Source organism: Zalophus californianus, chromosome 6, assembly GCF_009762305.2.
Source record: "Zalophus californianus isolate mZalCal1 chromosome 6, mZalCal1.pri.v2, whole genome shotgun sequence".
NCBI classification, from domain to species: domain Eukaryota; kingdom Metazoa; phylum Chordata; class Mammalia; order Carnivora; family Otariidae; genus Zalophus; species Zalophus californianus.
This window is the reverse complement of record NC_045600.1, coordinates 2,680,827-2,705,631: the sequence shown is the minus strand read 5'-3', so window position 1 is coordinate 2,705,631 and position 24,805 is coordinate 2,680,827. Positions and strand designations below refer to the sequence as shown.

Sequence of the window (24,805 nt, the reverse complement as noted above, 5' to 3'; positions counted from 1 at the left end):
CGTTACATTGCTGTTTTCAAGTTTTTTCTTAATCTGTAGATCAGCATAATTTAAAGTGCTAGGAGAGAATCCCGTTTGTCACATCCAGTCTAGAAACTGTCAGATGTGATCTCTTAAACAGTTCTGTTAACTTGTGCAAAGTCAGAATTCTAGAGATCTCCTTTTCTGGAAAAATGTGTATTTTTTAATGGGAATATATCGTATAGGTGCAGCCACCGTGGAAGGCAGTTGGGCGATGTTTTATTAGGTTGAACCTTCCTGTACTTGGCTAATTAGCAGTCCCTCTCCTAGCTGTGTGAGAGAAACTGTCACACATACACACCAGGAGACAGGGCCCAGCATAACCGAGCTGCTCTCTCTCGCTGTGTCTCTCTCTACCAAATAAATAAAATCTCTAAAAAAAAAAAAAAAGCAAAAACAAAACAGTCAGTGGTACAGTAGCCCTCTAAGAGGGTTTTGTCTGGCAACAACCCCACACGTCCATCAGCTGGGGCGGGGACATGTCAGTTGTGGTGGACCCAGCAGACTGCATCTGACGGACGTGGCAGGAAAATTTTAGGACTGAGGACCCCCAGCTACACACGACGCGAGCGTTAGCCTGAGAAACACGATACTCAGCCGGGTCTCAGAAGACTCTTAGGGTAGAGTTCCATTTTAATAAAATTCAAAAGCAATCAAAACAGTATTTTGTCTGGCCCACATTTATGTGTAATGTAACTTTTTTAAGCAAAGGAAGTAGAAACACAAAATTCTGATTTTCGGGTTAGGGGTTCCTCCCTGGGGGAAGGTGGAGGACACACAGTAAATGGGAAGCCCTCAGTTATGTTCTTGTCCTTGGTGGGTGCCCACCATATGGTTATATCTATTCTGTGCCTATCAGAGTTACATTTAATTTGATAGACAGGACTAACTTATTAGTATGGAGAGAATTCTTACGTATCAATAGGTTATCCGTTTAAGTGGGCCTGTTGTTTTCCTGGGGCTGCTCTAACAAAGTACCATAAAGCTGGTGGCTTAGAACAACAGAAGTACAGTCTCTCACAGTTCTGGAGTCGAGAAATCCAAACCCAAGGTCTTGCCAGCGCTTCCTCTGAGGGCTCCAGGAAAGACCCCTTCCCTGCCCCTTCCAGCTCCTAGAGGCTGTGGTCCTTGGCATTCCTTGGCTGGCGGCTCTCTGCCTCCCTGCTCAGACACCTTCTTCTGGGGCATGTCCTCTCCTCTCATAAGGGCACCCATGGTTGGATCCAGGGCCCACCCTAATCCTAATCCACCAGGGCCTCATCTTCACTGATTACATCTGCAAAGATCTGATTTCCAAATAAGGTCATATTCTAAGGTTCTAGAGAGACATGAATTTTGGGTGTCACTATTCAGCCCACTACTGTGGGCAAAAGCTGTGAAAAGGCAAGTCACAGGAACTATAAATGATTAATAAATATCAAAATATACCTTCCCACACATTATTAAATAATTGCAAATCACACTGCCTTTTCCACCTGTCACGTCAGAGATTGAAAAGTCTGATGGAATTGACAAGGGTATAAGCCTGTGTTCCTGTGATGATGGGAGTGTGTTTGTGTAGGGTTATTGGAGAGCAGTTTGACAATATCTATCAAAATCCATTTAAAATACCTGTACCCTTTGATACCCAACAAAGCCTACTTCTAGAAATTCATTTTCTGGTATGTTTGCACAGATCTGCAGAGACAGGCGTTGGAGGATACTGATGGGTCTGGCCCCAGCCTCTGTCACACCATCTCCTGCCCCACCCTCCTAGAACACTGCCCCCACCCACTGCCAGTCCTCCTCAGAGCTCTCTTCCCAGAGCCCCTGCCCCGTGTTTCCTCCTGGTCTCTGCTTGCCTCAGAGGTGCTTACCTGTGTGCGCGCTGTCTTCATCGGGCCAGCCGCAGCACCCGGTACACGCCGGACCTGGGGAACGGAGGTGCAGGGAGGAGGCCTGGCATCCGTGGAACGTTCACCATGTTACCTCTCCAGGCCCATGACTGATCGGGTCCTCACAGCCCGTCTATGAGGGAAGCACAGATACTCCTCCCACTTCTAGATGAGGCAGGGAGGTGGAGCCATTTGTCCGGGGTTTTCCACTGAAAGACAAAGCCTTGACTTGGCACCTGGGAACTCTCAGGGATCCGAGCACAGCCAGGCAGAGTAGAAAGCCAGCCCCACCACCCCATGTGGTGCCTCTTGTGGGAGGCCAGCTGGTCAGGCTCAGTCCAGTCAGGTGCTTTCTATTGAGCTCTGAGCAGTCCTGGACTTGCCCTCTGGGGCCTCTGCGGGCCTCTGAGGCCCGAGCCCAGGAGCAGAGCCATCTCTGCACTACTAGACCATACCCCAGCGCGCTCATAGAGACACCGGACTTGAAAGCACGCTGAAGAGAGTGCGGTGCCTGGCGCCTCACTTGGGCCCCCGTTGCCCTTGGTCCGCACTGTGCCTGCCTAGTTGGACTGAGGCTCTCGGCTATGCCTCCCACTCTCCCCCGCCCCCATCGTTCAGCATCCCAGCATAACTGTGGAGGCCCTAATCTGAAAAACCAGATGAGAATCAGAAGTATCGAGGGTAACGAGGAAAACAGCAAGATTCCTTCCTGCTTGGTGCTGCGGCCTCCAGGGGCCTGTCCCGCAGGTTGTGTTGTGTGGCCTGCAGTTACAGCTCTCGTTCTGCCTACGTTAGTCTCTCTCGAGTGGCCCTTTGTCATGTGTCTGGCGGTGCTCTCCAGGCCTCTTGGGTTTGATGTCCTGGTGGGCAGCTCTTGCCGTAACTTTGCTACTGAACGGATGCCCAGCAGGTGCCTGTGGCATGGGTTGAATAGTTGTCATCCAGCCTCTGCAGAGTTGAAATTCATACCATCCAAGGAAGGGCTAAATCAAAATTTGTCCATATTTTCCATGCGTTATAGATAATCTAGTAAAATTCCAGGGAAGTAATTTAAATACCCAGTGGCTCATGCTGTTTGCAAGTGTCGGAGAAGCATCATTTACAGACCCCAACCTGAGAGGCCAAAAGAAAACCACCCTTCTCTCCAGCAAACAAAGTCTGGCCCCTGGGCTGCAGTGGGAGTGGCCGCAAGGGCCAAGTCTGCCTGTGCCCACCCGCACAAACGGGTGCTGTCTGGTAGAGGCTGCTGTGGGGGCACCATCTCCAGGCTCCCACCACACTGCTGTGCTCCCACCACACTGCTGTGCTCCCACAGATGGCCTCACCTGTCAGATTTGGGTAGATCTCCTGAAACACCTTACCTTTTTTGGCTCTCAAACTGAGCATGAGGACTCCTCCAAATGTGTCAGAACTCAAGAAAACTGGGCCAGTGAGCAGAGTGTCCTTTGGGTCTTCATGGTGACAGTGGAGATACCGATGGGGTCTGAAGGGAGGCGGGTTGTATGTCTCAAAGTTGATGATGCTTTCTCTTTTTCCTCCAGAAACACGAAGACACTGAGTGTCCCTGTGTGGTGGTGTCTTGCCCCCATAAGTGCAGTGTCCAGACCCTTCTGAGGAGTGAGGTAAGGGGCATGGCCAGGCCTGTTGAGCTGGTGACATCTTCGAGACCAGCATGCCAGAGACTCCGTCCTTCCCCAGTAGCTGAAGTTGGAGGTTTCGTAGATCACGATAGTGATGCGTACGGTAGAAAGGCAACAGAGAACCTTATGCCATTTTGGGGCATCAGAAATTTCAGAAGCAAGCAAATAAACGCTACAGAGTGGTTAAATTCAGAGCAAAATATTGTTAGGAACTGAGAAAACGGAATTCCTTTACAAAAGGGCAAGCAAAAGTAATAACTTTTTAGGTTCTAAAAAACTATTTTTAAATCTGTAAAATAGGAGTTACTGTAAGATTATCTCAAAATAAATGACTTTACAGACACTCCAGACCCGTTTGGCCACACATGCTGGGCAGGGTTGGTGCTGCGGAGCAGGTGGGCCCGTAGGTGGTTCCCACATTTCAGGGGCCAGTGAGAAGGGCCTTGTGTAGCCTCCCCCAGAGGTCATGTGTCTCACACTGCCCTTGGGCATACTTTTTTTTAAGGCAGGTAGATTTTACATTAACTTAATTTGATCAGGACGTATCCAGTTGGAAAAATTCCAAGGATTCTTAAATGTTTTGGCATCTGGTCCTGATCTGGAGCCCCTTTGGTTGCTGTTTTGGGAGCATCTGGGGCTCCTGTGCCCCCTGGTCCCCTGGCAGGTCCCTCGGGCCCGGGTGCTCTGATCTGAGGAGGCTGCTCACCTCAGCCTTTTTCAACAGCCTGGAATTTTACCACTGGATATTGAGGAGCTGTGAGGGTCAGTGTCTTCTCACATCCCCTCTGAGCAAGAGGACCTATGTGGGCCTGGAGCCAGGAGCACGGGGTACAGAGAGGACCCCCCAGAACCACTCTCACCCAGAGTGTGTCCTCCCAGGAAGGTGACTCTGCTAGGCCAGGGCAGGGTCTTGCCGGGTGGCCATGGTCCCTAGGCCTGGAATGTGCTGCTGGGAGTGGCAGGGAGATGCATATAGATTTCCACTACTAGGAAGTCCCTCTGCTAACGCGAATGGATGAAGTGTCTGCAGTGTTGAAGTGATTACCAGGGTTTTATACGCTTTCCAGAATTTTCACTCAGGGCTACCTGAATTAGGGACAGATGCTAACTCCATTTGCCTCCAAGTTATTTTTCTTTTAAAAATCTTTAAACCTGCATTTATCTTGGGTTTCTGGTGAACAATGCTATTGGTCTATAAATTATTCTTGCCTCTATTCCAAAGCTCCTGTGAGAAATGATGATAAAGGCTCTGAGAGAAATGATAATGAGCCAGTTTAAGAGAAAGTGTGGGGCGCCTGGGTGGCTCAGTCGTTAAGCGTCTGCCTTCGGCTCAGGTCATGATCCCAGGGTCCTGGGATCGAGTCCCACATCAGGCTCCCTGCTCAGCGGGAAGCCTGCTTCTCCCTCTCCCACTCCCCCTGCTTGTGTTCTTGCTCTCGCTGTCTCTCTCTGTCAAATAAATAAATAAAATCTTAAAAAAAAAAAGAAAGTGTGACCCTGAATTTATAGTGCCCCACTGAAAATGATACCAGACCCCTGTGCCCCTGACTTTAATACCAGAAGCGTTGGCTGGATAGGTTCACGATTATAGCGCTGGCACTGAAAGAGTAGATCTTAAAACTTTGAAGCTGATGTTACTACACACAGTCTCATGCTTCGTCTCTCTGTCAGTCACCTGTGATCTACCTTTTGGGCGCTTTCCTCCAGGTGCAGGCCAGAGCTTCCTGGCTGGGTTCAGAGGAACATCAAGTGTGCTAAGCTGCTAGATCTGTGACCACCATGACTCTGCCCCGGCTCAGAGACCTTCCGCAGAGATTGGCCCATAGGCTCCCCATGACCTTGGCCCTTCTCTGCAGCTTTTGCCACAGACCCACACTCCTCCCTGTCCTAAATACTGACCTAAAGGAGAAGGACTCAAGGACTCTTTGTCCTGGTGACAGAGGACGGGCCCAGGAGCCTCTGGAAGCCTGTGTGCACACAGAAAAACCCAGGGCCAGCTCTGCAGTGCGCTCAGACACCCCCTTTCCTAATTCAGGGTCTAATTGTTCTCTATAGAGAAGATCTATCCCCAGAGTTTCCTGATGAGAATTTCTTCAATAAAAGAAGAAGCTGTCCTTAAACTGTATTAGCCTAATGAATAGCACTGTGTCTTTAAAATGTAGACATTTCAATTCCCTTTTCTCTTGAGGGGGCATCATAAGTGGTTTTTATTTGATGATTTGCCAACATTTGAGCTGAACAAAGGGGTTTTTCCTTGTATGAAGAGTTATCCTCTCCCAACCTCCTTTAATTTTCTTTTACCAATTAGAGGTGACAATATTAAGATTCATGTTGTTAGAATGACCTTAGCGATCTGTGAGAAGTTACATGAATTTATGGGCACTCAGAGGGGGGAAAAAAGTCTTTTCAGAAGAAGGAAAAACTCATCTCGTTATCTTGAGTACTGAGAGTAATGGTACATCGTGTAAGCTTGCTTCAAAAATATATTTATTTTTGTGTACTGTATATTAGGTGTGTGACCCAGTTACATCCTGAATGCTTTCTCTTTTTTGTGTTTCATGCAATTTTTGTTTATAGTCTTTAAATGTTCATTTCAGTTTACGTTTTTTTCCTTTTTTAAATTCTGGCACTGCAGATGGCATGTTACATTTTGAACAATTTGTTCTAAAGAAACTGCAGGTTTAAGAAATGTTACAGTAACCGTATTTCTGTATATTGGCGTATATATGTGTATACACGTGACAGTAGTGTATATTTACTGCATCTAAGTCTAGGAAGCAGATGGTATGTACACACCTGTAGCTGATAAGCCCCCTTCGTGACAATACAAACCAGATGCTCTCTGTGCCCTTAATATGTTTGAACATTTTCATGCAGACGCTTGTGCCACAACTCACGTCTCTTTCCCGTTGCAGTTGAGTGCACACTTGTCAGAGTGTGTCAATGCCCCCAGCACCTGTAGTTTTAAGCGCTATGGCTGCGTTTTTCAGGTCAGTATCCAACATTTGTCCTTCCCAGTCACTGACATTCTGCCATGAGAGAAAGTTACTATCTTAACCTCTTAACATGCAGGTTCTGGACTTGTAGTCTTTGTCTTGGAACCGAGTCACCATGCTGTATGGGTGGTGAAAGCCCCGTGCAGCCGACGTGGGTGCTTGCTCTCCATGCCTGTGGTGTTGTGAGACTTCAGGGGGACACCTGTGCTGAGAAGGAAGTCAGGATGTTAGCAGAACAACTCCGTCTTAGGACGTGGGACAAAGAGGACTGACGGTCGGGGGGTTTCCAGAGGTTGTGGGACTTGAGCCGCTACTTGACTATGAGTGGATCTCAAACCAGACACGTTGGGGCGGTGTGCGCATCAGTACACAGCCAGGAGGAAACGCATCTCCTAGGATCTGTGCCACCCTCCCAGAACAGCCGTGTGGAGAGGGCTCCTCCACCGCCACACTCGTGCTGCGAGAATCCCGTTTCTGGGGGTCTTTGGTTTTTTAACACGTCTGAGATTGCTAGTGAATTTGAACTGAGTTTCATTGAAACGTATATCTCAATCTTAAAACTAATCAGAGCGCAGTATATATTACAACTAAAGTATTTTATATTTAATTTTGTGTATTATCAATATATTATTATGAAATCAGTACAGAGATACTGGCATCTCAGTATTTTCTTAGAAAGTAAAGAACCCCAAGAGTAAGAATGACTGCAGCCCTCCCTTTGTCTCCGTCTCTTAACGAGATGGAGCACTCGCCACTGTTATGTCGTATGTAGTACCATTCATTCTGTGTATGTATATATATATATATATATATATATGTTTATATATAGCAATACTTATATCAACATATATATATGAATATTCTATGTACAGAGTATATGTTTTGGAGATCATTAAAATGCTTTCTGTGGCTTCTTAATTTTCTAGTATCAAAACAAATTATATTTTCATACCGATTATTTCCTTAACTATATGAAGTACTATTTCATGTGCTTATTACTGACTCTAAAATGGTCTCCATCTTATGTACTCTGTAGATTGTTTATGTTTTGTATGTAACTTTCCAAGTATACTTACAACAGTGAGGAGCAATACGTTTTCTAATACAGTGTATTTCCCTAATAAGTTAATACTCTAGAAAATTATTTAGAATCCCACTTTGATTACATGTTCGTTCACTAGATTATTGTAGCACTGTCTAGCTGTAACTGCAGGTGCCTAAACATTTCCCATTTGTATTTTTAATGCAAAAAGTTATAAAGGAACAAAAATGAGAGGTCTCAGATTTAATTTCTTGATCTTACAAATACGAAATGCAGATGAAAAGGCTCTTGGTACGAAGCTTGAGGAGCAACGAGCATGACGAACTTGAGATTGCTGTAGAATTACAGGATGTCTGCTCTTCTTGCCTGCCTCCCCACCTGCCCTCGGTAGAGTGGGGGGTTGCTGAGCATGGCCCTTCGAAGGCTTGGAGACCGCCCAATAGCTGTACAGGAATAGGGCTCCCCTCTTCGTGTTTAGTGCTGGGTTTAGGTCATGTGTTAGTCTTGCTGCACTCTGTGATGGAGTGAGGTCAGCTTAATGCACTGCATCTCTGTTCTCGCAGGGGACAAACCAGCAGATTAAGGCCCATGAGGCCAGCTCCGCGGTGCAGCATGTCAACTTACTGAAAGAGTGGAGTAACTCTCTAGAGAAAAAGGTACGCCAGACTGCTTCCCGCTTTTGTTGGCTTTTAATCATTTATTCAAATTATTTAAAGAAGAAAATCTTTTTTATAGTTACTAATGGTTTTGGATAAAAGAAACAGTATCAAGAGAATGTCAAAAAAGTAAATTTCTTTTCACATGACCTTGAGCTCCTAAATGAAGGCATTTGTGTGTGTGTGTGTGTGTTCTTTGTTTGTTAATTGCCAAGCAAGCATGCAGTGCCTTTTTTTTTTTTTTTTTAATCACATTGTGGTTACCTTAGCATTGACCTAGAATGGGGATTCTCAGACTGCTAAACCCCCCTTTCTCTTCCCATCAGCCTCATCTTTTTGTAAATAAAGTTTTATTGGAATGCAGCCATGCTCATTCATTTCCCTGTTGTCCATAGCTGCTTTTACAGAGTTTAGGAGTGAGACAGAAACTGTACAGACCTCACAGCCCAAAATGTTTACTCTCTGGCTCTTTACAGAAAAAGTCTGCCAACACCCAATCTGGAAGGTGATGAGGGTTATAAATGCTTCACCATTCTTTGTCTTTTCTGAGCAACATTGCCCCCCCAACCCCACCCCGGTGTTACTGTTGACTTCCTCACCAGACACTTTGTGGAAGTTTGATGCAGAGAGCCCTTGTTCTCCAGCTGGGCGTCTTTTCAAGAGGCCTCAGTTGTGGGGGCTGTGGGCTCCTTAGCAGACACCTTTCCCATGTAATACTTCTTCCCCGGGGGAGTTCTTGGTCCGCGGTGTTCACCTGGGCAGGGCCCTCTATTCATGAGAAAAACATGAAGACCTCCAAGAACTGATAGAGAAGAAACTGTAACAGGATCTCTCATTGTGGTTTCTATACAAAAATAAAAACTTATTTCAATATTCAGGAAACATTTTAGGAAATTTGCAGTAGGAAGGTACCGAGATGAATTAGAGAAACCGGTGGAATTGATGTTTATTTTCTAAAGATTTGTAGAGATTTGAATGCCTTGTTCCCAGTATGAAATCCAACCAATTTAAAATGTGAATGTATTTGAAAAAGTCTAAAATTCTTAATCAAAAATATGAACTGACATAAAGTAGTTTTTTAATATAAATGTTTATGCTGAAGACGAGAAGTGACAGAACGGTTGACTTGTCACACGTACACACACAAGTACAGCAGAGGGGGGTCCTCTTCAACGGGGACATAAAATGTGTGTGAGAAGAATCATTGTGACTTCCCCATGAACACACAGTAGTCACTGTGAGTTAATGATGGTTTATGTAAGTCTTTTTTCCCCTCTGCTTGAAGAATGTGTTCTGTTTCTGCTTTTTAAAAAATTATGGGCATAGACGCCAGGCCTCTCTGTCTCTCATCGGCACTCTGCTTCTCACTTAGGAAAAAGGTTCTTTCTTTTGTTTAAAATGCATTGGTTCTGTTCCAGCTGTACTAGTTAGCTAACAGTTTGCGGTTCTGAGGGGTGTGGCTGTCCAGCGGGACAGTCATAGAAGGCGCCTTTGCCAAGTCTGCTCCCAGAGCTGAGCCCCCACGAACGCGTGCAGAGGGTGATCCCTCGGTTGTGTTCTTCTCTCCACCCCGCTTCACCATGCGTGCTCCACTCCACGTGAGTGGTTTGTGTCCGTGGAAATGCCGGGACCCAGCACGGTGGCTGCCTGTGCACAGCCCATAGCGGTTTCTCACCCTGCAAACACCTCACGTGTTGGAACCATCACTGGCCACGCCGAGCACCTGCAAGGGCAGGATGCATCGCCATGCATTGCAGCTGACAGATTTGAAATCTTTGCCCTCTTGGTCTCTTCCTGACTCTGCCCAGCAGAATGGACCCCTGCCTAGGCGTTCAGGTCAGCCGAGCCTGGGCTGTGCAATGTTGTGTGTGTTCACGTGAAGGTGCCTGTCTTTTCCCTGGGCCCAGAGGCAAAGGCTAGACAAAGAATGGAGATACTCATCTTTTTTAAAATGGGAATTTATTTCTCATTATAGAATTACTCAGTTGGAATCTCTTAGGTTATTTTGTTCATGTGTAGTGGAAAATAGAATGTTTGAGTTGGTTCAAAAACTCTGATCCATCACATTCATGTCAAATTAAGGAAAAACTATTTTGTAAAACATGGACTTAAAAACACCCATCTTCTGTATTAGGGAAGCTTACAGGGAAATAAGGAGTGCCCCACCAAAATAGGCTGGAGTAAATGTTGTTCTCACTGAGGAGGGTCTCAGGAAAGGACAGGGGGACTCCTTTCATCTGCCGTGAGGATGTTCTGCTGTTTTCTTGGAAACACCCCTGCCAGGTAGATTTTTCCCATGCATTTCATGTCTACCTGATAGACGAGTGAAAGCTGGGATCTGCAGGCGCTTGGGAGGTGGAGTCTTTCATTAAAATAAATAAATAAATAAATAAATAAATAAAAATTTAAATTAGGGCGGTCCCTAAATTAATAAATTAAGAGTTTAATATGGCATGATGTGTGTTCATTAATGTGAGATGCTTCTGCTCATCCTCAGGTTGCTTGTTCTGTTATAGAAAAAAAATTGCCATTGTTTTTGGAGATACTACTGAGATTTTTTATCAAAAGGGTTGGCATGCATGCAGCCTTTTTTCTTTTTTTGGGTGTGAGACTAAAGAGTCTGGGAATCATGTCCAGCTTGAGAGATGGGAATGAGTGAGCCATAACTTTGGAAAAGGCTGACCTGCCTGCAGGATGGGCACATGGCTCGTCTGCGTCACTTGTAGGAGTCCGGGGGCATGAGAGTGTATTTTAGAGAGGAAGGTCCGCTGGCCTGAGTAAAATCCTAGGAAAGTGAGGTATTCTTTTGCCCCTGAGACGTTGTAGGTTCCTTAGTAAATATGCATTTGTTCTAAAATGAAACACTGTATCCAAAGGCGCTGCTTGGTTGCCTGTCTTAAGGCAGGTGGTTCTTTGCAGGGACATCAGGAATCCGTGCCTTACCCACCCAGGTCTGTCCTGGGGCACCCTTGGGCTGTCAGGTCAGGTGTTGGCTAGTATTCGGGGCACATCTGAGTGGAGGTGTCACAGTGTCCCTCATGGAGCCTGCTGTCTTCGGGGGCGGCAGCTGTGCCCCACACAGACAACATCTGTTGGTGGAGGGGCCTTTCCAAGGGCCAGAGTACCCCATGGAGAAGTTTTGTGAGAAGGCAGCCTTGTCAGACTTGCCCTCGGACTCCTCACCTGAGGGCTTTTAAGACCAGTGTAAATGCGTTCTTGGGAGCTAGTTTTCAGAAAGATTTTGAAAAGGTCAGCGGTGAGCTTAGAACTGCCCCCACCCCCAGCAGGCCCTTCCTGGGGCTGGCATGGCATTGCAGGTGAATATGTTGAGTTTTGTGGAAGGTGTTCTCGGGCCACAGGCCGGGCGCACAGACTGCAGCTCCGTGTCTCTGTTGCAGGGCTAGTTGTCGGCCTTAAGGAGTAAGTGAGGCACATACGTAGCTGTTTTATTCTTACTGTGCTTTCCCCTTGTGTTGGGAGAGCTTTTCAAAGTGCGGGATGTGGCCCACTGGTGGAAGTGAAGTAATTTAGTGGGTTGCAACTAGTACTTTTTAGAGTAAATTAGAATAAAAGAGAAAGTACCAGGACACATGGAAATGACTAGGGCAAGGATGGTTTTGCGATCCCTGTTTCTTAGGTACACACACACACACACACACACACACACACACATATCTGTACACGTGGGGTGAGATGTGAGAATGGGTTTCCTGGTCAAGTTTGAAAGCCACTCTGGTAAGAGGTTTATTGCTTTTCAGCAAAAACTTTAGAAAGTGTGTCCCATTCATTCGGAAATACTTTGCCCCATCTTAGTTAATTACTGGGAGGCAATGTGTAGGATTTCCTGTTAAGTTACCAGGACTTCCGTTTCCTGTATGAAGGGATTTTTCCCCCCCTGGAACTTCTTCCACTGAGCTAGTAGAAGGCCTATATTGTGAAAATGTAAGCACTATCATTATAATTGTGATGAATTAATAAAACCACTTTTTGTGTGCTTAATTGAAGAATTTCTTTTTCAGGTTTCCTTGCTACAGAATGAAAGTGTAGAGAAAAACAAGAGCATACAGAGTCTGCACAATCAGATATGTAGCTTTGAAATTGAAATTGAGAGACAAAAGGAAATGCTCCGAAATAATGAATCCAAAATACTTCATTTACAGGTAAGAAGCTTAAGACTGTGGCTGGATCAAGGGGTAGAGGAGCATGTCTGTGTTCTCCTTCCAGACTTTCTCAGTGAGCTGTTTGAGTAAAAGCCCTGACTTTTGTCAAACAGACGACCTGTTTCTCTTGCTTAAGTGAAGACTTGAGAAAGACCCAGGCGGCTGTTTCTTCCCTGCTTTTCCCTGGAAAGCAAGCCCACTGCCTCTCTTATGTGTCTTTGATTCACTGTTGGTGAAGTAAGCCTTGAAGCCTGTGTTTTTAAAAAATTAGCTGTTTTTATTATTATTTAAGATTTCATATTGTTCAAGAGTAGTTATGTGTAAAGTTTCACTTCCTGAAGTGAAGTGAAGCCAATCTGTTTTGTTTTGGATTTTCTAGTGACACACACACTGCACTTTATCTCACCATAGTGATCCAGACGCGCCTCAAACAAGCATGCAAACCTTTGCTGTTCTGTAAGGGGCTTCATTAGATGTTGCTTCTCGTTTGTTACCTACACAGGTACCTGTTAGTGTGTGATTCCTGTAGATCTTCCCTGCACGTTAGCTTCCTCGTGGTATGTGTCTGTACACTGATTCCCACGTGTATCTCACACACCCATGGAAGAATCACTAACATGCCTCCAAAATGCCTTTGCTGTGCTTTTACTTAGGTGCGTTTCCTTAAATTATCTGGAAGATAAAAAATTATTTCCAAGAGCTCAGAGTCACAGCGTCTTTGAGAATGCCTTTCTTCCCATTTTAACATCAGAGATTAGTCATAGTGGCTTGAATTGCCTAGAGATGTATGAAATTAATTTCATTTGTGTTAAAACTTTGTGGTTGTCCAGAGACAAGGAAAAACACAATGAAATAATAGACTGTGTTAGAAAAGGTACAAGTCATTGATATTGAATCAAGCCAGAAAAAGTACATCCCATAAAACACCAGCAAGCCTCCTGCTGGCGAGTGCCCGTGGGAATGTAGTTGGGGATGCCCCACTTGGCTCTGAGCTACTAGCAACATACTGCTGGCCTGGGGCTCTGAGAAGTGCGTGGAAAGGACACAGAAATTAAAGCAATGCTAGAAAACCACCTGTTAAAAATATCAACAACCAAAGGGTTCATTTATGCATTGTCATTTATAACCAGAAAAATTAGGATCTCCATAATGAGGTCATTGGGGCGTTTGTCGGAAACCTCTGATGTCATTACATACATCCTCCACATCCCCTTCTCCCAGGGTGAAAAATTTGAATTTAATTTTTTAAAGATTTTATTTATTTATTTATTTGACAGAGGGAGATACAGCGAGAGAGGGAACACAAGCAGGGGGAGTGGGAGAGGGTGAAGCAGGCTTCCCATCGAGCAGGGAGCCCGATGTGGGGCTCGATCCCAGGACCCTGGGACCATGACCTGAGCCGAAGGCAGGCGCTTAACGACTGAGCCCCCCAGACATCCCTAATTTACTCTTTAGTAGAGTTTAATCGTTCCACCGTGTGTGATCTATATTTGAACACTTCTGTAAGGGACTAAACCGCTGAGCTCTAAGCCAGAAAGAAAGGGGGAAACCGGGTTGCCGGCGCCCAGCGCAGCAGAGGCTGAGCAGCCACACAGTTCGTGCCCCTGTTGGGTCCTAAGTAGGAGGGCAGCCACTTGCCACTGCTCTTCTCTACGGAGAGAAAAGCATGGAGGGAAAGAGACTATGTCGGAAGAAAGGGACTCCAATCACACTGGACGTGCAACTTGCGCCTGATCTTGTTGAGTGCGTTGGGATGGCACACTGCTCCCCCGCAGCGGCTTCTGTAGGCTGAACCCGTCTGGGCGACTGTGTGACGGGAAAGGTGGCAGCTCACTTGTGCTTCACTGTGGGGCTGGCCCAACCGACAGAGTCGGGTCTCTCGGTCTTTGGGGAGCGTGGGTGGAAGGCCTCCGTGGCTGGTCCCCGGAGGCCTTGGCTATCTGTGAAGCACGCTTGGCCTGGGGGCACTTCTCCCCGGTCCCTCAGAGCCTTGTCCACCCTGAGCCTGGCTCACCTGTGCCCCTCATTATTCCTTCCTCATCCCAAACCCTTCCCGTCACCTTCCCCTCCCCTGCTCCCCCAGCCCTGTGGATCGGACCACCACGGTGACAACAGACATGTTACTCTCTGTATCATCTCCTTCCTTGTCGGATCCTCTAGGAGACCCTGAAATCCCAGAGACAGTGGCAACACATAAAGTGTAGAGTCCCTCAGGGCCCCAGATGTACATGGTGGACAGGGATGTGATCAGAGTTGGCCAAAGGGAGCGGAATTTAAGAGAGTATTTGCTTTTGCTGACCCAGGAAGGGCAGTTTCTTAATATTATACTTTTTAAACAACCTGTTTTTCTTCATGAAAAAAAGACCACTTTTTTTAGTGTCTGCTTACTCCCCGTGTCCCTGTTGTTGGCAGAGACAAGAGGAGCTGGTCGTTCCTGCAGTCCAGAGTGCAGGACTGAAGCCATGTGGACCGCCCGGCCCCTGCGCCACCCCCCACACGGTCTCGTTGGCACAGTGTTTGGTACAGAGGTCCCAGTGACCTGAGCGGTGCAAGGGACAGGAAGAGAGACGGTAGTTGAAGCCCTCGGGTGCACTGTGCATGACACTGATGAATTGATGCTCTGGCAGCTAATCTTTTGATTAGGATTTATTTACCTCACCTGCAGTCTGTACCGTCTCTCAGCTCCTGGGTTCTTTTTCTACACCTGCATTTAAGATCTATTTTTTTTTTTTTTCAAAGATTTTATTTATTCATTCATGAGAGACAGAGGGAGAGAGAGAGAGAGAGAGAAGCAGAGGGAGAAGCAGGCTCCCAAGGAGCAGGGAGCCCGATACGGGACTCGATCCCAGGACCCTGGGATCACGACCTGAGCCGAAGGCAGACGCTTAACCATCTGAGCCACCCAGGCGCCCTTAAGATCTATTTTTATAGAAAGATGACAGCAGCTGAGTGTAGAACGCTCTTGAGGAATGAGATCATGTTTGCTGCATTCTGCAGAGAAAATTTGATTGAGATCAGTGCTCTGCTTGACTCTGTGCCATTTATACAAAGGAGACGAGTGTTTAAAACTACCACATTGTCCCTTGCTACGTGGGAGGGAGGGCTCCTTTTAAGTGACTTGGTGGAGCTTTGTCTGTGTGCACACATCCATGCATGTGTGAGTGTGTGCAAGTGTGTGCATGTGTCCCCCCCCCCCCCGCCCCCATGTGCCGACTCTTTGTCACTGAGCTGGCGCCCGGGGCCCCCACGGCAGCCCTCCTCTCACACCCACAGTTCTGTCCCTGAGATCGCCACGTGCCTTCGCGCCCATCGCCCTGTGCACAGCACCAGTCCTGGGGAGGAGGCACCTCTTTGTCACCCCCGTTTTATCTCAGGGGCATGAGGCTGCGGGGTGATGCGTGGCTTGTCCCAGGCCACCGTGCAGTTCACTCAGCGTGGACCAGGCCACAGAATGGAATCTCTCAGAGCCACCACTGATGACCTAGGTTTCCGTTAACCTCCCTCCTAAACGCACTAGTATCCATGTTAGCTCAGCTGGTCACTTTAGCAGGTGGAGTAGCAGATGCTCATCAGAAATACATGATGGGTTTGGGTGTTTGGAGAGGCCAGTAGTGCTGTGCCCAGAACCCAGACTTCACGAACTAATTAAATATGCCTCCAGACACATGGATTTAAACAAATTGACATCAGTGTGGGAAGAGGTATTCTTTACAGAAACCATTTTCCTTTTTCAATGTTAGCTAATACCAGGTTTTCTTGGAAAGAAGAGGAAGAGTAACACTGTACTTCTACCCCAAAAAAGTAACCCAAACCTACCATGTTTGTTCCTTGGTGGTTATTAACAGCCAGCAAAGGTGCTGAAACTGAATGTTTAAAAATAGGCTTCCGAAAGGAGAAGTGAACTCAGCAGGCCCTGGGGCTCTCCCCTGTGTGGCCTGAAGCTTCAGAGGCGGCCCAGTTACTCACGGCTTCACTGGTGGCCAGACCACGCAGCCTTCATGAGCTTCACTTCAAAAAATGCAAATCCTTTTTTAGAAGTGAAAACCCTGGGATGCCTGGGGGTGGCTCAGTTGGTTAAGCGTCTGTTTTCGGCTCAGGTCATGATCCCAGGGTCCTGGGATCGAGCCCCGCATCGGGCTCCCTGCTCAGCGGGGAGCCTGCTTCTCCCTCTCCCTCTGCTGCTCCCCGCCCCCACCTCAGGTAAATGAATAAAATCTTTAAAAAGAAGTGAAAACCCTTTAGGTCCCAGCTTCATCCAACAGGTGGGCGTACCTGCCCTTAAAAACAGGCTGGAGTGTGAGTCTTAGCCTTTGCTTATTGTTGTAAATGGTCTGCGTGTTTCTGCAAAAAAAAAAGGCTTTCTGGATTACTTAAATTAAGATAGCATGAAATGCAGCCTCGCTGTCAACAGCCACATGTTTGTCAGTAGTGTTTCTGTGCCCAGCGGGCACAGGGCACTGAGCATCGTGTGGATGGGGGAAGCAAGCCCCGTTCCTAGGCATTGGCTCTCGGTTTCAGCCAGGGTCTGAAGGTGCGCCGTCAGGGCTCTATCTGCGGCCGGCCGTGTGCAGATGCCAGGTCTCTGGAGCGGGTGGCGGGGTGGTGGCTGCTCTCTCTCAGGACCCAGCAGGGTCCTGGGGTGCTGCCTACAGCCACAGAGATAGGGTGACCCCTCCAGCCCTGGGTCAGGGAGCCTCGTAGGAGACCCACGTTGTTTTGGCCCCTGGAGATGGCTTGGCCCTTTAGGAAACAGAGACCTTCCGACGGCTGATGGGTGTGGCTCCAGGGTCCTGCACCTGAGGCTCTAGGACAGAGTGGTGTGGGCCCCGTGCCCTGCAGCTGGCGGGTGAGGCTTCTCTCTGCCTTGGTCCCCTCCTCTGGGCTAGGGACCTGTGGCCCCTGCGTCCCCTGAGATGTGCCTGGGCGACCGGTGAGATGCCTGTGTGGGAGCCGGCTGTCCTTCCTAACCAGCTGGTGTCTGGTGCCAGTAGCACAGGGTCTGCGGAGTTCTAACTGTGTTTTACCTTTCTGATGCCTTTGATTTGGAAGCGAGTGATAGACAGCCAGGCGGAGAAACTGAAAGAGCTGGACAAAGAGATCCGTCCCTTCCGGCAGAACTGGGAAGAAGCAGACAGCATGAAGAGCAGCGTGGAATCCCTGCAGAACCGAGTGACAGAGCTGGAGAGTGTGGACAAGAGTGCAGGACAGGCGGCGCGGAACACAGGTGGGGGCGGCAGGGGCAGGCGCGGGCGCAGGGTGGTCGGGGGGGTCTGGAGCGGGCAGCGTGCGTCCTGGTCTGTTCTGGGGAGCCTGGCCAGCCTGGCCAGGTCTGGGGGCTTGAGCTGGTAGGTAGGTGGTACGTTGGGCACACACCACCTTGAGCAGTGATTTCTAGCGACATACTACTCGTTCAGAGGTGTGATGACTTTCCAGCCAGAGAGGCCTTTGAGAGAGAAACATCTCGCACCTAGACACACCCCCTCCGTGGGATGCCAGCACGGTAGAGAGGAGGTATAGGGTGGACACCAGGCAGAGGGCAGGGCTTCTGGGGGGGTGGGAGGAGGTGAGGGAGAGGCCCAAGGGACAGAAGTGACAAGCAGGTGAGCACAAGACCCTGCGGTGTGCTCAGCCAGTGTGTTTCTGATATCTAGAAGCTGCTTTGGGGACTGAGTGAATATTCTGAATGTTTGCATGACAAGGATTAATGGTGCAGAAGAACTGAGGTTATGGCAACGTCCACCGCCCCCACCCCCCATTGGGTTAAGCCGAGGACGGGAATGGCGAGAGGCTACGCAGGGCACAGGTGACTCTGAGCATCAGGCTGGAAGGCAGGGGCATGTGAGCAAGAAGGTGGCCTTTCCCTGCCCCCAGCGAGGCTCTGAGGGTGCCCTTGGGAGAGAGGGCCCTGCGGTGATGTGCCCTGTGACACACAGGCCCTATGTCCCCCAGGTGTTGCCTCCCAGCAGGCCATGGCCGTGGGTGTGGGGGGCCAACGAGGCAGGGATCTGAGGCCTGTTTTTCAGGAGACGTACCAGGTACTTGTCTTCTCCTCAGAAGCCCATTCCGTTTAGTGCCGGTGCTGGCGGGAATGGGCTCCTCCCACCTTCCTGACACTCACGGCCCTCCTTCACCCTATCTCTCCTCACCCACGGCAGGCTTGCTGGAGTCCCAGCTGAGCCGGCACGACCAGATGCTGAGTGTCCACGACATCCGCCTGGCCGACATGGACCTGCGCTTCCAGGTCCTGGAGACAGCCAGCTACAATGGCGTGCTGATTTGGAAGATCCGCGATTATAAGCGGCGGAAGCAGGAAGCCGTCATGGGGAAGACCCTGTCTCTTTACAGCCAGCCTTTCTACACGGGCTATTTTGGCTATAAGATGTGTGCCAGGGTCTACCTGAACGGGGATGGCATGGGGAAGGGGACGCATTTGTCGCTGTTTTTTGTCATTATGCGCGGAGAGTACGATGCTCTGCTTCCTTGGCCATTCAAGCAGAAAGTGACGCTCATGCTGATGGATCAGGGGTCCTCTCGGCGTCACCTGGGAGATGCGTTCAAGCCGGACCCCAACAGCAGCAGCTTCAAGAAGCCCACCGGGGAGATGAATATTGCCTCTGGCTGCCCAGTGTTTGTGGCCCAAACTGTGCTAGAAAACGGGACATATATTAAAGATGATACCATTTTTATTAAAGTCATAGTGGATACTTCGGATCTGCCGGACCCCTGACAAGTCACTGGGGAGGTGGATTGAGCAGAAGGCAACTCCTCTGGGGGGTTTGAACCGGCTGTCTCCACCGAGGTCCTCGTGCTCAGAAAAGGACCTTGTGGAAAGGAGGAAGCAGCAGAAGGTGGCCGCGGGCCGGCGGGAGGAGCCACGCGTGAGGACACACCGGACATGTTTTCTAATAGACTAGCAACACTCCACTCTGAAGAATTATTTATCCTTCGACGTGATAAATACTCCTGTCAGAGAAGGTTTTCATTTTCATTTTTAAAGATCTAGTTAATTAAGGTGGAAAACATATATGCTAAGCAAAAGAACCATGATTTTTCTTCCTTAAACTTGAACACCAAAAAAAAACACGCACACACATGTACACACACGCACACACATGTACACACACACACACACACACACACACACACACCTGGGAATAGCTGGACATGTCAGCATGTTAAGTAAAAGAAGAATTTATGAAATAATAATGCAATTCTGATATATTCTAAAATTCAAGAGTGCAATCTTGTTTCAAATATAGTATATTGTCTATTTTTAAGGCCTCATCTGGTCTCTGTTTTAATAATTTGTTTGTCAGAAGACCCTAAAGTACAACTAGGTCTTTTTTGAAAGTCTAATTCAGAATCATTTTTTAATTTAAAGTTCTAAGATAATTGTTATTGCAAACATTTTATTTTAAAACGTTGATAGACTGATATTTCTTGGAAGAAAATGTAAAATATCAAACACTGGTTATCACTTGTGATAGGAAAGAAACTATTCAATCTGCTGTTATTTCTCGTTAGAAATGTAAACCTTCAATATCTGTCGTAGTTAATGACACTACTTCAAAATTACTATGAAAGGGAAACTGCTCATGGATGCTGTGCATCATTTTCAGATTTATAATTGTTTTCACCCTAAAATAGGGCATTTGTTGAACTTTGGAGTTCTAAACAAAATCCTGTAGGCTTTTAAAATTCTGCCCCCTCTGTTCAGACACTCTCTCTATTGCTGACAGCTCTGACCTTCGGTGTCCAGCGCCCGGGGGGTGGGCAGGTGGCTCGTGCTGGAGGAGGCCACAGCAGGTGTGTTTCTTCATTTTGTCACATTGCTGCGTTTTGTTAACAGTCTCCAAAGGCAACATTGTGTAGAGGTGGTGGCATACTGTACATGTGCCTTAGACGTGACCTGCTGCTTCTCGACCCTGGCTTTGTGTTCACTGTAACTCTAGAAGGTGATAGCTTAACCTGACTTTTCTCTCGACCACTAGATCTCTGCCTCTTCAAGGGCCCTCAGACAGCCCAGTTCCTGCTGAGGAAGCCAGGCTCGTCTTCAGCTTCTGGAGCCTCCACTGCTCAATTATCACAGATTCCGAATCTCTGGGCCCCCAAAGTGAGCTGCCCAGCCCCAGCGCGGGCTTGCTCCCACCCCGGGGGCAGGAGGGGGGTAGCCACGGCACCTCTCCGGGTCTCCCCCCCGCCCCCGGGTCATGGGAGTCCACCCCCCACGGAGCAGAACCCTCTGAGCATTCCAGAGACTGCCGCTCTTGGGGGGCCCGCCCAGGCTTGCTGACAGGGTCCCGGAACCACCGTTCTCTCGGGAAGGGTGGTCTCGGGACCGTCCCAGCCTGCGCCTGCCCAGACGGCGTTTTCTCAACTCACTGTTTACCTTCTCTCAATGGTCCAACTGTGATTAGAAGCCGGAGCCCTGCCTCCCTGTGCCCCTCTGCTATGCACCATGCTCCATGGGTGCTCTTACCACTGATGGGTGCTACACGTGACGGGTGCTTCTTAGGCAAAACCAGTGTGTGTGAACCACCGCATCTGTGCCGCTCATCCAAAAGACGCGCCCACAATTGGCCAGCTGGGCCGCGCACCTCAGACTGCCTGCCTCTGGGCTTCCCCGTGGTCGTGCGGGGACGGTTGGGCTGGTGCCCGGTGGCCCGCCGTGTCTCTGGTGCTGCCATCTGCCCTGGGCGTGCCTCCGCCCCAGTGCCTGCTGGAAGTGCCCTCCTAGCGCACACCGTCCCCTTCCATAAGTGACCTCCTTGGTTCCCGGCACCTGCCACGCCCTTGCGCAGTTCAGTGCTCGTTTTCATCTTTTTTATTTTCTCCACCCTGCTCCCCCCCCCGCCATTGCTTTGAGGGCGAGTCTGTGTCTTCGGTCCCGTCCATGAGGAGTCGTGTGTCCCTGTTCGTAGACGAAGGACGTCCTGCAGGTGCTGCGGGACCCCTGTTACCTTGAAGGTGTCCCCGACATCCTCCAGACCCTGCCCTGGTTCTATCCTGGACACCCAGTTGGGAGAGGACGCCAGGTGGCCCCTGCCCGGCTTTGGGTGGCTTTCCTGCAACTTCCTCCCCCTTCACTAAAAGTATGGACAATATTAACAAATTTGAGATAAGCAACATCTCAGTCTGGTAAAACAACAACAACAACAACAACAACAAAAAAAAACAATACTTTGCCTCTCCTGGTTGGAATTCTTCTGGGGGTGGGCCACCTGGGAGCACTTCTGGAAGTCTCTGTCCTGTGGTGGGGGGACTTTCCCAGCAGCCCCTCCCAGACACGCTCCTTGTGGGAGATGACAGGCCCCTTTGGCCTCCTCCAGGGAGCCCATAGGACGTGGCATCACCGGCTGGCACCGTCCCCTGGGATGCAGATGGGCCACAGCGGAAGCCTCATCCTGTGGCTTGAAAATAGTTCGTGTTAACGGGGTCGTATGCCTTTTGGCCACTGTGCACCTCTTTCCTCTTGTGCACTTGGGACTTTGTGGACCGCGGCCTCCTGAAGGACCTGAGCGGGTGGTGCTGCCCTGATGGACGCACCTGGTGTGGCTTCCGTCCTGACTCCTCGGTGCCCTGGTCTGGTGCTTGCCGCCCGGGGCTGGCCTTGGGCTGTGGCCCCGGAGCGGCCGGCCCTCCTGGCTTCACAGGGTCCCAGCCACAAACGAAACATGTCACACGCAGTATGTATTGGCTGCACTTTTCTATTTCCTAAAAGTGACAAAATTCCCCATGGGACAAAACTGTTCTGATGCTTTAGAGAAACCAACACCGAGTCTTGTGCGTGAATTGAGCCAGTCGGCTTCCCGGTCAGCCGCGTACTGGACGCGAAGACCGCTCCCCATCTCAACTTGCCTCGTGGGGTTCTCCGGACACACGCTCTGGCCCACTCTGCGCCGACCACGGAGGCCACCGGGGTGGGGGGCGCCCGGGCCGGGCTTGAATGTGAGAGTGGGCGCCTGCTTGGGGGTACACGGCGGGGTCGGCGGGAGGGCGGGCCCTTGCCCGGGACACCGGGAGGCTTTGCGTGGCCCAGTGGCACCTGGCAGCTGGAATCCGCTCCCCTGGGCCTCTTCTAGAAGTTGGGTTTTCCAGTTTCCGGGGCCCGCGGGTAACACAGAGGAGACCATAGGTATTCTTGTGAGTTGTTCTGAGACCTGCTGCCGCTCTGGGAGTGACTGGCTGTGCAGGTGGACGGAGGAGGCACCGTGGGGGCCGCTGCCCCAGCCCCAGTGCGCAGCCTGTTCCCAGAGCAGCGTCTGCGAGGCTGCAGGTCGAGCAAGCAGCTCTGGGCCAAGATGCGCCTTTCCTTTCCCGCCGCAATGCAGTTTTTCCTTTGCCTTGTGACCCCACGGGGCTGTGGAGCACGGGAAAGCCCGTCCTCCACGGCGGCAGTCGCCACCGGGCCCTTCACATGCCGGCCAGCTTCCAGGGGGCTCTCTGGCACCGCGGATGCCCCTGCGGCTTCCCCTCGACCACTGGGGCCCACCTTGGTGAGGCAGGGTCTTCGTGTCCCTCACCACATGTCCCAGGTGAGGCCTGCAGCTGTCATCAGCGGGCAGTGTCGTGGTCACCCACGGCAGGCCTGGCGTCCTGCGGCTGGAGGGACAGCCGGTAGAGGAAGGGATGTCTGGACAGACCCTTCCACACGGCAGGGTCCTGCGGTGGGCCCTTTCCCTGTCAAGGGAGGCGGGCAGAGTGGCAGGACCCCTCTGCAGCTCACACCCTGGGGGTGCACACCTCCTTCTTACTCTGCACGACGGAGGGCCGCCGCCACCGGCATCGGCTCCCGGCGTCTGCGCGGGGCCGGGCGGGAGGTCACACTCCTCCTGGTACCTCTTGCCCCAACCTCAGGCCTCCGAAGCGCGTCCCTCTGCTCTGGGTAGTCAGCAGAGCTGTAAGATACTGTTTTCTTACTTCTGGTCCGGATCTTTCTCAGACTGCGGAGGAGAGCTGGGGAGAGCTCCAGGCGCTCGTCTGCATTTGTGAGCGTCTGAGAGGTGAATGAGGGGTCTGTCACCCAATCAGCTTCTCAGCCCAAGACCATGGTTCTGTCTTCAGTTTGCAAATCTCAACAGTTTTATTTTCTCCAAAGTAGAATACGTCCACTGGGCTCTAAGTCAGATGAGGTCCGTGTGTGGCTCCCGTGTCGTCATTACTGTCTGCCCCGCGGCGGGGCAGGCTGTCTCCAGGGAGCTGGGGCCCACGGGGGAAGGGAGCGTCCCAGCGGTGTGTCCCGGGCGCAGGTGGTTAGTCCTGTCTGAGGAGGCCCCAGTGGCACCTAGCAATGCTTGGCCTTTCATTTCTCCTGCTGCTGCTGTATCTGGAGTCTCTTGTGAATTCTTGCATTGAAAAAGAGGTTCAAGTCCAGGATGGCTGTACCACTCCTGCCGTTAGTGGTGATTGGTTTTTATAACTCAGTCCCCTAGTAGACAAGTCAGATAACCTTCAACAGCAAACTAAACGAGTTAATTGGTAAACACAAAAGCCGGCATTATTTCCAAGGATTTCTACAAGAATTACCTATAAAATAACATCTGTGGTCAAGGAAGTGTGTGAATCCATGTAGACAATTGTCAGGTTTTTAGAATTGCATTCTTTCTCTGATGGCACACCTCTTCGTTCAGTTCTATTACCCAAAAACAAAGACCAAAGAAGGCCAATCTCCCATTTGACTCTGTATTTTTAATCTGCCTGTTTTAAAAATTGCCGTCTGTAGTAACCGCTCGCTGTGAGGACCCATCTTGACACTCCAAGTGATTGTGACCAGTGATTCACGTCCTGTGTGTTTCTGCTCTTCTAAGAAAAAACAACAAAAAGACAGTATGTTATTGCTCAGCAATAATCATGTTGTTAATGTGAGTTAACAACATGTCTGATTTTCTGATAGCATTATTATGTTTTATATTTTTGTTTACTGTATATCGTGTGTGGTTTTATTTGGTATTTATTTGTGTTTTGAGGTCTTGCGATGTTTTTGTGTTTCTGATGCTAACAACTAAAGTTTGTAAGAGTGTAGAATGCAAAACTTTGAAATGCTAAACTGTCTGATTAGAGGAAAATAAATCTGACTAAGGAGTCTGGGTTTCTTTTTCCGCCGTCTCTCCTAAGCACCCGGCAATGCCCTGGCCTTTCCCTCCCGCCTCTCCTCTCAGAAGTGGCCTTAGTGGCCTGCGTGGCCACACAGCCCCATGCTCAAAAGGGCCCACGCTTGGCTTCAGGCTCTGCTGTCACCGTCTTAGAACTCTCGATGTTTGAAAAGGGGGTCCCACGTGCTCGGTTTACACGAGACCCTGCAGACGATGCAGCCGTCCCTTCCTGCGGCCTCCTGGCCTCCCCTGCAGGTGGAGCGCCGACTTCCGCGCGTCCCGGAGGCTGGTGCGCCCCGCAACCATGCTCTCAAGTCTGCGGCT

General features: G+C 49.6%; 1 protein-coding gene across 1 annotated transcript in view; it reads left to right on the top strand.

The window, feature by feature from the left end:
• Positions 1 to 24,463, top strand: part of TRAF3 (TNF receptor associated factor 3) — a 110,987-nt gene extending 86,524 nt beyond the window's left edge. Inside the window, 6 exon segments of the mRNA XM_027569288.2 lie at positions 3,437 to 3,517; positions 6,451 to 6,525; positions 8,137 to 8,229; positions 12,249 to 12,389; positions 17,439 to 17,613; positions 18,545 to 24,463. Of these exon segments, the coding sequence (XP_027425089.2) occupies positions 3,437 to 3,517; positions 6,451 to 6,525; positions 8,137 to 8,229; positions 12,249 to 12,389; positions 17,439 to 17,613; positions 18,545 to 19,116 (1,137 nt within the window). The 3' untranslated portion in view covers positions 19,117 to 24,463.
• Positions 24,464 to 24,805: the final 342 nt, after the last annotated feature.